Here is a 13607-nt window from a genome sequence, read left to right on the forward strand (position 1 = left end):
GGTATTTTTATATAAATTGTATGCGTGTGTGTGTGTGACCCTGGACCACAAAACCAGTCTTAAGTGTTAATTTTATTAATGTTAATTTACATTTATACATCATCTGAAAGTTGAATAAATAAGCTTTCCATTGATGTATGGTTTGTTAGGATAGGACAATATTTGAAAATCTGGAATCTGAGGGTGTAAAATAAATCACCTTAAAAGTTGGCAAATTAAGTTCATACCAATGCATATTTCTAATCAAAAATATATATTTGATATATTTAAGGTAGGAAATTTACTAAATATATTCATGGAACATGATCTTTACTCAATATTCTAATGATTTTTGGCAAAAAATAAATAAAAAATAATAATTTTGACCCATACATTATTTTTTTGACTATTGCTAAAAATATACCCCAGCGACTTAAGACTGGTTTTGTTGTCCAGGGTCACATACACACACACACACACACGCACACACGCACACACACACACAAATATATAATCACAAAAAAAAAATCTTCCATCTGCATTTTCGTCGTCTGTAAATGACTCAATTTATTTGCATGTATTCAAATATATCAAGTTCAGTGAAAAGTAAAAAAAAAAGAGGACAAGTAAACCATGTGTACGTGAGTTCATATATTCATAAACTGTAGAGGAATCAAGCTGGGAGAGATTTGAAGGTAAAAATTTACAGATTTAAAGACGTAAGAATATAGACCAAACATAGTCACATACATATTTCTAACCATAATCTGGCAGAGAGAGTGTGTAATTGTCTTTGAAACAATCAGAGCTGATAGAATTCCTATAAAATCTATCAGTCTATTTGCTCAAAAGGGAGCCAATCAGAGAGCTCCCTTTGTGATGGCTGACCGATGCTCGTATGCGTGCAGTGCACACATACACATGCATACACACTTCAAGCCTGATGCAATCAGAGACTAAAGTGTGTTAGATAATATAATCAATGAGAAAATCCATTCAGCTGACATAAAATGTGCTTTGCACAGTCCATCAAAAAATATATATAATTACATGTTTTTGAACAAATATTAATTTGGTATGATATCTGATTAAATAGCATGCCAAGTTGATTATGGTTTTTCAGACAATATTCTACTGGAAGTATTGTTGTGTTTGAATCAATACATCGATGTGGTGGGAATGTTGGAATTGATTTCTGCCCTGCACATGTCTTTCTCTTTCACAGTCATTCTCTGTTTTTTCCCTCTCATGCTTTCATGCATTTTCTCTTTAATGAATTGGTGTGTCATTACGAATAGAGTGGTCAAAGCTAGTGGTATTTTAACACAAAATGAATACATAAATTCATAAATGAAAAAAGTAGGCACATTCAATGATAGTTTTGAAGAAATATTTACAAAGGAATATAGATTGGTTAGATTGCTTTTTTTGTATTATATAACATTATATAATATATAATCATTTTATAACCTATATCAAAAATGATAATTATTGAATATTTAGTGTGTGTATATAAACAATATATACATGCATATGTATAAAATGTTATAAGCATAATATTTAATAATTCTTATAATGTATAAGCATATATATTATAATAACCGTTCAGTTAGTTTTTATTTGGTGTCAAAATGTGTTATTGAAAATAGTTACATTTATACTGGTATTGATATCTAATAAAGAAGTTTACGGTGATACTGTGAAGTATACGGCAGGCCGTTGAAATGAAGTGCACATGTGCTGCTTGCCCTTCTCTCAATAAATGTATCATTTGTAACAATGAAGGCTGAAAGTGAGTAGATGGGGCAACAAAGAGATGGGGTTGTGCAGGATGTGGTAGGAGTATTTAAAAAAAAAATAGATTGGCAGGGTGGGGTGTGGGGGGATTTCTGCAGGGGACAAGCCCCATATGCACACAGTGCCCCCTTTTTATTTATTCAGGCATATGTGTCTTCCCTTTCTCCTGGGACAGACCTTAACCAGTCAGTGGCTTAATGAGACAGAAGTGTCCCTATCTTTGTTTTTCAAGATGCAATTTTCTACAGAAATTCACACGCACACACACACACACACACAGTGTCCCAATAGCTTAGCCCTCAGAAACAGAGAGAGAAATTCTGGAATTAATATTCTTATACCCTCAACTTCAAAGAGAATCTTGTTTATAAGATTTCATCATTGAGTCTGTTTATTTGCAGGTCAGAGATGAGAGAGTCTGCTGCATATAAAGAGCTGCATCTTTTCAGTAAAATGATTTTCCTTTTTTTATTTTGCAGTTGTTCAGTTAACAAAATAAAAGAATCAACACTGCTGTATATGCACTAACAGTGTTTTCGGAAGAAAAATCTAGAAAAAATATGGTTGATTTAAATAATTCACATGAACCTCTTTTTTATGTTAATACTTATATATTTATAATTAAATATAGTGCTAAATAATGAAAAAAAAAGATAGCTAAAATGTGTGCAAACTCATTGCAATATTATTTTAGGACTTGCTATTTTTTATTCTTATATTTATTAGGAGCTCAGGTTTTCACTATTCACAAGTGTTTTAAATATTGTATTTTATGTTGATGAATATTTTATATGTTGATACATGTTTACTTACATTTATTATTAAATGTTTGCATTCAAAAAACTTTTATTATTTTGGGCTTCATCATTAATTTAATGTTTTTGTCGTGAACTTTAAAATAATATTTTTTTTTGTTTTATTCAAAATTTTATTCTAAATTGAACATTTTAAGAAAATTAGGTAAAAGACAAAAAAAAAAAAAAAAAAAAACAGCAGTATGCTGATTAGAATTTAACAATGGTAGTGGGTTATTTTCCTCTGTTCTTCACCCCTGTGTTCAGGAGCTCCCCAAGGCTCTGTACTCGACCCATCTAAACTTATTCCTCTTCACTCTGAGGCATTAAACTTGACCTTTTAATTACACACATCATGCCGAAGACTTATGCGCGGCTGAACAGGCTGATGTGCACCACTCTCATTTAGTCTCTTTTCTTGTAATCGAACTGATTGTCATGTAATTTGATCTTGCACTTTGCATCTGTACTGCTGTGAGCAGCAGGGAATGCCTGCTGTCTCTGAGGACTCATTATAGAAGCATAATGAGATTGAAATTGCTCTTTTACAGAAATTGTTTTGCCCCACAATTTTGTGTGTATAAGATTGTGGGTAATATCTTGCATGTAGTCACCGTTATCTCTGCTATGTAGTCTTTTTTTTTTTCTTAAAGAGCATTTATGGCGGTGTGTGTGGAATTAGTGTAAAGAGAGGGAGGATTTACTAATGAGCACGTGAAATATTCTGGCCACATGAATTTGTGTTTGGCAGCATTTGCATGTTCATGATTTAGCTCCGAGCAGAGGCACACATTACCATTTAATTATTGGAGCATTTTTTTCTTTAGATTGCATAAGCTTTGAATCTGTTTACATTGGACCTCTTTAATAAAACATGCATTGCCTCATATGAAATGAATGAAGCTCTGTTGCCTTTTGTAAAAGCTCTGTGTATTTCAACTCACAAAGCTCTTACCGTATCAGAGCAACTGCAGCACTTCAGACAGTAGAGACTTAGGCGGTAGAAAAAGATAAAATGAAGAGAATAAAACTTTGAGATGAGATTAAGAGCGTCTCATAACGTCTTAAGCCCTCAGCAGCCCTCAGAAGTTTCTTCACATCTGTTCTTTTCTCTCAGCGTGTGCCTTTTTTTGAGAGTTGTAGTGGTTTCTTTTTAAGGTTGAGAGACGTTTGTTTACGGTTTTCTTCGCTTCACAGCCACACTGTAAAAGCATCATCTAAACCCCAAATTTTAGCTTTTTCTACCAGGTTTCTAGATGGTTATAGAAGTGGAAATGCAGAAAGAGTCAAAGGCGAAGGATATGGATAAGTTAACTGTCAGGACATGCTCCTCAGAAGACCACCGCTGTGTGAAACCTGCATTTTGCAAGTCGCCATCTCTGTTGGTTTCGCTGAAGCTTAAAATGTCCCCTGTAGTTGATATGAGTGGATAGAGGTGGCAAAAATGCATTGTTTTTAAAGGCAGGATATACTCTTACTCTTAGGGCAGGATATTATCTTTTAAAGCAGCAAACAAAAAAATATGTAAGCGGTGCAAGTGCTAGGGTGTTTTGGGTGGTTGTCAGGGTGTAGGGTAACTTATTATTGGTACTAATATTTCCAAGATATGGCTCTGTTTCTCTTTCATTGTAGTTTTTTTTTCTGCCTGCTTTATTGTCTGTCAAGCAAAAAAATGTAAATCTGCCTAGAGAAAATTTGCAAAACACTTGCTTAGAAAAGTAATAACACACCTCTCACCTCACTTCTCTCTAACGCACTATTTGAGGTGTCATTATTGTCTGTTACACAAACTATTAACTAAGTGTTGTGGTTCCTGTTTTTTTTTATCTTCCTCCCTTTTATCTTCTTAATCCCCAAACCGTTCATTAAAAAAGTTGAACAGCACAGTTACTGGAATCCTATCAGTTTTTCATGTATGTGTTCAAAGCAGCGGAGTTATTAGTGTGGAGTGGATTAGCGTGTGTGTGTTCGTGGGAGAGAAGGAGATGAGCGAAAGGGGTTGTGGCAGCATTGATTTAGTCATAAAACAGAGGCTTGTGATGTCTCACCCCCCCCCCCCTATGCTAGTCTCTCCTTCCGTTATCCACCCCCTGTCCCTCATTATAGACACTAGAAGACCACTTCAAGGTTCAGCTGTTTAGAGGAAGAACAGACAGGCATACTTGACTAATGGAGAGGCTTATTTGTCAGTTCCTCGGCAAAATGATTGTTGGCGGTTTTAATAATTCATAGTGATTTGTGCATGGGTGTTGCCGGTAATGTGTATGTATGTGTGTGTGTTTGTGGGAGATTGGCCTGCAGCAGGAGGACCTGATAGATATCTCATCTGTTCTCCGCCGCATCAAGGGGTCCTGCCGCTATTATCACACTTACTCTCTCACCCGGGCCGGTCCTGCTGCGGAGCAGGCTGCCAGGTATTTTATTGACGAGACCTTTCCCTGGCCTGGTGGCTTCACTTCTGCAGATAGCTTTCAGGTAAAAGCAGGACAAAAAGGCAGAATTTAAGACTGATTACCATTCAACTATCTTTGGCTAAAACAGTTTTTTGCAAATTAAACTGCTCTGTTATAGGTAAACGGTGGAGGCAATAATTAAACATGATATCATAAGATGTCCTTTGTTTCTCTCTTCTTTATAAAACATTGGAAATCCAATTCAGTTTGAAAATCTGAGTCAGTTGGACAGTTCATGTGAATAAAATATATATATAATATATATATATATATATATATATATATATATATATATATATATATATATATATATATATATATATATATATATATATATATATATATATATCTCGATAACTTCCTCATAACTGACACTAACCACTAGGCCGTGGCTGCAACAAGAAAAAGGTGCAAGTGCCCTTTTTTTCATGCAGCTGTAATTTTTGGAAAGCTCTTCTGTGTATTGATTACATGTCATCCGCTGTGTGCTGTTTTCTGACTGACAGCCGATTGATGTAATGACAGTATTTATGGTGGAGGGTGTGTGAATGTAGGTCAACAAAAAGTGAAAGACAATAGCAAGCAACGATGAGTCCTACAGGTGTCAGGAAGCATAGGAGAATGTCACGCCGGCCGTTAGACGCGACAGGTGCTTCCACGTGCCTCTGAACCACACACGACGCCTTCGAGGGCGTCAACTGCACTGTGCTGAAGGTGTTTGCAGGGTTGTGTGTTGCAGATTGAGGTTGAGCTACAGTTAAAGTGGGCATGATACTCATAGAATGGCCACCTTCTTAATATAGGGATCTTCATTTTATATATTTACATTGCCATTCAGAAGTTTGGTCTCAATCATTTTTTTAAGAGAAATTCGCTTAATAATTTTATTCAGCAAGGGCCCATTAAATCAAACAGTAAAGACATTTTTAAAAGTTTTTTTTCCTCATTTCATATTTTATTTTGTGTTAATCAAAGAATACTGAAAACATTTTTATACAGTCCACATTTTTAAAGTGATTCAGTGCTTGAGTTTCCAGAGAGTATGATGGGTGCTTGAATGTACTGGTTGGAGGTCTCTCTCCCTCTCTAGCTGTTGCTTTTTTTTGCTGTAATGCTAAAGCTGTTAATCAAATCAGTGCCTGATCTCTGCACAGCCGTCACATGTGCAAGTACCTTTATGATCCCACACTTGACACTCCCTGATGAGGACCTTTAGACCCAACTGCAATGAAGTACTTTACGAGATCATACTTCATTAACACTAACGGCAAATGCCAGATGATTGTGTTTTGAAATAGCTTTGTAGTCATAGATGTTAAAGAAAACATTAAGCGAGATTTCTCTTGTATTCCAGTGGGATTGGAATCTAATAACAGTCGTTGTGAACTATGGTTCATTTTGCAATCTGCCAATAATGTGTGAGTATCGACTGACTTTGCTCACAGAGGTCAATTCCCGCTGGGTGCCGGTGGCCTTTTAACACGATGTTGGAGTATGATAGAACTTAGATGTGACCTCTCGTAAAAAACTCTTTAAGACCTGCAGACTTGCTTCATGCTTCCATTTGGGACATTCTGGACACGGAGAAGCAAAAATGCAGCAAATGGAAACGCATCGCTATCTGAAGCACTCAACAGCAGAGACGTGGCACCATTCTGAGCTGCAACGTTGTGCGTGTGTGTGTGTGTGTTTCAGTATGTATGGGAGGTGGTTATTAGAGGTTTTGACTGGAAATCCAGACAGATTGCTTGAATGTAATTGAAGTCTGAAAATAAAGGCTCCCAAGGGTCATTTCCCAGTTTTTTCCCTCCTCTCCAGATGAGCTCGGATGAACCCCAACCCCAACACTCTACCATTATCTGCAATTACCATAAAATCATCTGTGCTCAAATTCAGCACTGTCATCCTCCATCTCCCAATAATATATAATGTTTTATGGGGTTTCATTCAGAAAGGCAGGAGTCATCTGGTTCACAGAGCAATGCACAAGAAGAGTTCACAGAGATGATGTTAGGAAGTCTGACTTTCTTTGGTCTGGCCACAATGAAACACCAGGAAAAGTAATGCAGAGCAGCATTTCTAATGCAAAAAAACTATTTATTTTATTTTATTGTATTCCTGTCACTGCTATTTTATTAATCGTACTAAATATTACTAAAGTTACTCAACAGGTTCACTCTATGTCTCATATGACCTGAGCAAAGCCGAAATTATTAGCCTTTATGCTGCTTTTAGAACAGTCACATGGCTCTTATGTGAGCCCAGAATCACTATTTCTGTTCCTTTCCCTTTAGCAACCTCTCCCTTAATACACACAAATGTGTAGTTTGGTTTATTTGTGGTGTTTTCTAAGGCAACCATCACTATTATTATTATTCTTCTCCATTCTGCACTATGCACATAACTGATACCTCAAATCATGTGGCTTGTTGGGGATAAACATATGTTATTACTTTTCTAAGCCATCAGACATATTATTTTCACCTGGCAGAGGATAAATCTCATAGACTTTAAAGATGGGAGTCGAATCATATCTGCAGACTAGAATATCATAGATACATTGACTTGGATCAACCTTTAATGAAAACAGAAAACAGTTGGCACGCCCTGGATCAACCGTTCCAGTCACCCTACAGCTTCCTGGTGGTTTCTAGTTGCATTGGCCTCTAAAACGACTAAAGCGAAATTACAATTACAAAGAGAAACAGGTTTCTAGAATATACTGTTCCAACATATTTTTTTTGCCCATGTAGCTGTTTTGTTAATGACTTGCAGAGTAATTTTACATATCCCAGATTAAGCTCCAGCTATATCCCGCTGAGCTGTGGTGTTGTGTGAGGTAGAGATGTGTCCTATGGAGTCCTGGCTCTGCTCAAGCGTACCCCCGCTCCTGTCGATAAGAGGTGAGGCACATAAAAAAAAAAACCACATCCACCCCAGCAGTGCAGAGGGAATTAGCATACGTTAGTTGCCTGTAGGGCCGAGATTATTGTTCTGTCTTAAATTCAATTTCTTCTGCCTCAGGACAAGCTTCTATACTAGGATTAACTCTCTGTGTGCATCCGTCACTCAGTGTCCTCAAAGGTACACTGTCTCCTCCCTGGCTTTGTGGTTAGCGTGTGACATGTTATCAGTCTGTACTGCATGGATCGGGTTTAAATGATTCACGGACATGGCCGGGAACTGCTGTGTGTGTCAGAGGTGTTGAAGCTTAAATGATCGCTGTGACCTGACAGTCAGCACATGAGTATCTCTAGGATTCATCTGCGTAATGGTGCAAACTCTCTGAGCGGTGTAGATGTTGAAATATTATAATGTAGTTCTTGTGTGACCCATAATCTCTAATTTCCTGTGAAAGTGATGAAGCAAGCAGGTGTGAGTGCTTGATGTGGTAGGCATGTTGTCTGCTGGTAATGGATATGTCGGATGTTAGTGATTCGAGTTATATGTGTAAACGTTCTACAGACATGTGAGCCGGTGGGTTTCAGTTATACACTGTATTGTATCGTTATTGTGTTGCAAACTTTACATTTGCAAAGTTAAAAAGCCTTTATTAACATAATAGCTAAAACTCACTTCACACTGATGCATTTTGGCCTTCGGCCTTCCTCGGAGTGTGTCAGGTATCAAATGAATGACAAGTGTAGGTATAATTAGTCTGAAACATTTGGAGAAATCACAAGGGGGGCATATAACCTTGTTAGTGTTACAAAGTATGGAAGAAAGACGGAGAAAACAAAAACAAAAAAAGAAAAATTTTGTAACATGACATACATATTTACTGTTACTTTATTTAATTGTTCACGAAGAAAAGTAGTAATTTCCTTTAAAAGAGAAAAACTGACTCCAAAAATTTGAATGTATGGGTTTATTACTTATTTATTTACTCATTTATTATTCATTACTAATAAAAAGCAAGCCCAGAGTCAGCCCATCTGGACTGTTTTAGTTGAGCTTGCCTTTCTCCAGTCTGACACCTAATATATATGAATCCCTCAGCAGTTTCAGTATTACTGCATTAAACGGGATGATAAAATGAGCAGGGACTCACAGTATTGAAAACTTGAAGACTTAGAGGTATCAACTGAACTGAAGTTTATGGAGAGAAATGTTCTCTGGTGGGTTCATCAGAGATTTATAACGAAATAAAAGGATCCCTACGGCTACGTTAGGCTGAAAAGAGCTTTATTGCCTATATCCGAGGCGAATACCACTTAGATCTAAGAAAGTTTTTCATACTGGTTAATCACTGACAGTTTTGAGCTGTGATTATGACCAATGCTTTATAAAAACTCTGAATAATCAGGATTCTGAAATAAAATACACCTCCATATTTGACCTCTGGTTCTCATCTGCCAGTTTCTGCCTTCTCCCACCGGTTCTGCTTCACTGCTAACGTGCTAATTGCTTTGTCACAGTTATGTTTTGACAGGAAGCTACGGTGATGTAGCACACTAATTAATGGGCCTCAAAATAAAGCCTGATTTAGACAAGAAATGCAAATGTGACACCGGGGAAAGAAATTGTTGTGCAGAGCATGACAGTTGGGCCGGAATTTCGGCAACACTCCTGGGAGCTGCAGGTGCCCAATTGCTGCTTTACAAAACACCACTGTAAATCCTGAAAGTTGGTGTGTGTTTGTTGTGCCTCAGAGGGGCTAGTTATCTACCGCTTGCAGCCTGGTTCCTCTTGACCTCCCTCGGGCTGAGTGGCCTTGTGTAATTGAGTGCAACCTGAAAAGTTGTTCTGAAAGGTGGGTTATCTGCCCACTCTAATCCCACAGGAGAACAGCACAGGGGAGGAAGGGGACAAGCCCCTGAGGGTTGGAGTCCCTGTCTGCCAGCCACGAGGCATTATGGGAAAAGTCACTTAGGGACTTAACTTTGAACTTTGTGGCACCTAAAGATGGTGTAACTCATTATATTTGTCTGCATGTCTGCTGCACTGTTCTATAAATTACCCAAAAGTCACATGCGTAAATATAAAGATGTTCAAGGCTAACCAACGATATCTCACGACCAATTCATATGTATTTTACAAGATGGGTAATTCGTCTGAATTCGTACGACCTCAATTGTACGATTTTGCACGATTTTTCTAGACCCCGGTGATGGGTAAGTTTAGGGGCGGGTTTAGGTGTAGGTCATTCGTACAAATTCATACGAATTGTGCAACTCGTAAAATGCATACGATTTAGCACAAATCATATGAATTTGTATGAATGAGGTCGTACAAATCCATACGAATTAGCCACCTTGTAAAAAATTTACGAATTGCCGTTAGGTAAACATAAGAAATAGGAAAAGTACTAGTATACGTTGTAAAGCAGCTGAAATTGCATGTATGTTTGAAGTATAAAAGACTAGCATAAGGAATTGGATCAAATGATTTAAGCGTTTTTTGTGAACCAATTGAAGAACAATTAATTTGACAATCAGACATCATCTGCATCCCACTTATGTAATTAATGCAATATATGAATGAACTACAAACACATGAAACATTGTGATTTGACAGAAAACCAGCAATTGTATAAAATAAAACTTAGATCATCTTTGTTCTGTTGGCTGGTGTCCAGTGAGCGTTTTGTTTTCTGGTGTGGCTCCAACATGCCCTTCAGACCGCCTGCATCAGATTGCACTGTATCCTCATGCTGTTTGTAGGGAGACGCATATGGCACATTAACTTCCAGACAAGCTCAAGGACAAGAAACTCACTCAATAGAGAATGTTGAGAGTTCACTTTTGTCTCTGTGTGTGTACACTTGCACTGACTGCTGATTTCCTGTCTGTTTAATGTACTGACCCTGTGCTCTCGCTTTTGTTCATCTCGTTCTCTTGCAGACGGAACCTCACCAAGCTCTCGCTGATCTTCAGTCACATGTTGGCCGAGATCAAAGCCATCTTTCCAGGTGGACAGTTCCAAGGAGACACATTCCGCATTACCAAGGCTGACGCCGCCGAGTTTTGGAGAAGGTCTTTTGGCGAAAAGTGAGTTTGAACGGTTTTCTTCTCATTTCAAGATCTATCTGCCAAATCAGATCAGATTTTTCTTGTTTTCATTATAGCTCCAATCAGTTAAAGCTCTTTGTCATGGAGAAATAGCTTTTCTGTTTTCTATTTAGCAGCGAGTACTGCTCTTGAGCCATGCCTGTGATTTAGCATACATCTGCACACTAAACCAGACACGGTGATGGCTTTCTTTGCTGCCTTCCAAATGTTCACGCAAAGAAAGAAGGCATTACTTTTATTCGAAAGAGGACACAATTAGAATTCGGTGGTTAAGTTGTATTTACAACACTGTTCCAGAAAAGTTCAACCCAAATATTCCGATGTGTGCAGCGCATTATACAGAGGACGAGGAATGTTTCCTGTGAGAGTAGCCTACAATACCGGTGTCTGTTTCTATAAAGTAGGGCAGTTCCAACTTTGAAAGGACAGTCTGGCACTTCTGACTCGCAGCCTGTTAGTACCTTTTCATATTTAAAGAATTTGCCACTGATGACTGAAACGTGATTTTTGAGAAGACGTTTCTATGATCACAAAGGCAGACATGGTTTTATGTTTACGCAACACGATACGCAATACAAAACGTAAAAAGATAGTATAAGTCATTATTATCAGTAATTATGTCCCCACTGGATGCAAGAAATGCCTCGTTTATGATGGGTTTTATCGTTTTTGTATTTTCATGCTGGGAGACGGCATCACAGTATCCAAATAGAAAATTTAGAAAATACTGAGATACATACTGTATATCACATTTCAGCAAAAATATAGTGCACTATGATTTTTTGGCCAAATTACCCAGCCCTACTGCCAGCATATAAATATAGCTAAAGAAAAAGATAAAGTTGTGAGAGTTCATGCTAGTCAGTAAGTTTGGATAGAGGGTTGATAATTGATAGAAGGTAAGGTAATTTTTGGAGTAGTAATGTTTAGGTATTGGGTTGGGTTAAGGGATCTAGAATATGGTCATGTCCAATGGTCTCCCTCTAGAAAAATGTGCGAAATATGCAATATGCTTGTTTCAGTTTTGATGTAAACAAGATCTTCTCCACATTGAGGTCCCCTTTTTTTTCTAGTGGCTTCAACTGGATAGGCTAACACAAACCTTATAATGCAATGACACTTACATCATCATTGCATCTCTGCGCACCGTCTGCATTATGAAATTTTCGTTATCCGCGTGCAGGCAGTTTTTTTAAGGCCGTGCGGACAGTGTGCGTACGCGAGGTGAATGATGCTTATTTTAAATTTGACGAATATTCTAAATTTTATTTTATTTTAAATTTGACGAATACTCTAAATTTTTTTTGTCTTTACTAACAATATATATTTTTTGTTTCTTAAAGAGAGAGAGAGAAAGAGAGAGAGAGAGAGTTACAGTTATAACAGTTCATAAGTGTGTGTATGTGCATGTGTGCGTGAATCTGTTTGCACTCTGTTTTAGAGTTTCACCCTGTCATTGCTGTGTACTTTTGTTCTGCATCATGTGCATTTGTAGACTGTAGAGAATTTTTGTGTTTTTGTCGATTTCCCTTTCATTTCCTATGGTCGGTCATTTCTGACCAAAGACCACAAGTGGGAAAATTTTTTTAAGACCACTTAGCCCTTCTCGAATTATGCCTTATTCTTTATTTGTTTTATTTTTTTGTGTGTGTGTCCACATTCCAAATGACATAAAAGTCACCAAGTTTCGTACCATTCTGATGAAGCTGTGATTTTTTTTTTTAAATTGCCTCCATTGTCCTCATTTGTAAGTCGCTTTGCATAAAAGTGTCTGCTAAATGACAAAAATGTAAATATAATGTAATGGCACTAATAATATCTTGATGACATTTTACAAAAATAGCATGATATTTTTAGTGCAGTGGCTGTATATCTTGTGTATTGCTGTTAACACTTTTGCTGTAACTTTCAGTTTGATTTTTATGAGTTTTAAAAAAAAAATTATTATTATTTTACTGTGAGGTTATTTTTATTGCTTCCTCTGATACGAGAACAAAATCAAGTAATAATGAGGAATTAATCTGATTTCCATTCCAAGCACAGGACTCAGGCCTTCTGTGTGCAGATCTCTTTAGATCCTTAAAAGGTGTTGTCCATTTGCAGATTGCCATGTTTAATTCATTTGCAATCTCTGTGGCTGCTGCATATTTTATCTCTTGTATAATCCAACAAATCGGAGAGTTAAAGGAAGTGTGAACGTGTGCACTGACACAGGCGTGTTAGGAACGGAAAGGCCTCATAATGGGGCAGGTGTGATCAGCTATCCCAGAGAGGAAGAGCAACAGAGATTGAGAGATGGGAAAAGACCGGCGCAGTCTCTAGTGTGTATCTAGTTACCGCTCTGATATATTATAGATTATTATAAAGGTCTACTTCCCGCTTTGTACAGAGGAAGTTTGCATGAGTCATTGATACGAGAAGCAGAGCAGGCTTCCTTCAGCTGTTCTATCTCTGTTTCCCTCGCTCGTGTCTGTGTTTGTTTTGTGTATTGAGATTAAAGTAAAACATTTTTTAAAGACTGTTTTTTTTTATTTTTTTATCAACATGCAGTGAAGTACAGTAGTTTTGGCTGC

At 37.4% G+C, this 13607-nt stretch overlaps 1 protein-coding gene across 2 annotated transcripts in view; it reads left to right on the forward strand.

Annotated features, from left to right (window-relative positions):
- LOC113054363 (E3 ubiquitin-protein ligase CBL-B) overlaps positions 1-13607 on the forward strand; it is a 56058-nt gene that overhangs the window by 17154 nt on the left and 25297 nt on the right. For both annotated transcript variants that reach the window (XM_026219878.1, XM_026219877.1), the window contains exon 4: positions 10867-11013. In XM_026219878.1, coding sequence (XP_026075663.1) covers positions 10867-11013 — 147 coding nt within the window. The remainder of the gene's footprint in view (positions 1-10866; positions 11014-13607) is intronic.

Source organism: Carassius auratus, chromosome 35, assembly GCF_003368295.1.
Source record: "Carassius auratus strain Wakin chromosome 35, ASM336829v1, whole genome shotgun sequence".
Classification (NCBI taxonomy): domain Eukaryota; kingdom Metazoa; phylum Chordata; class Actinopteri; order Cypriniformes; family Cyprinidae; genus Carassius; species Carassius auratus.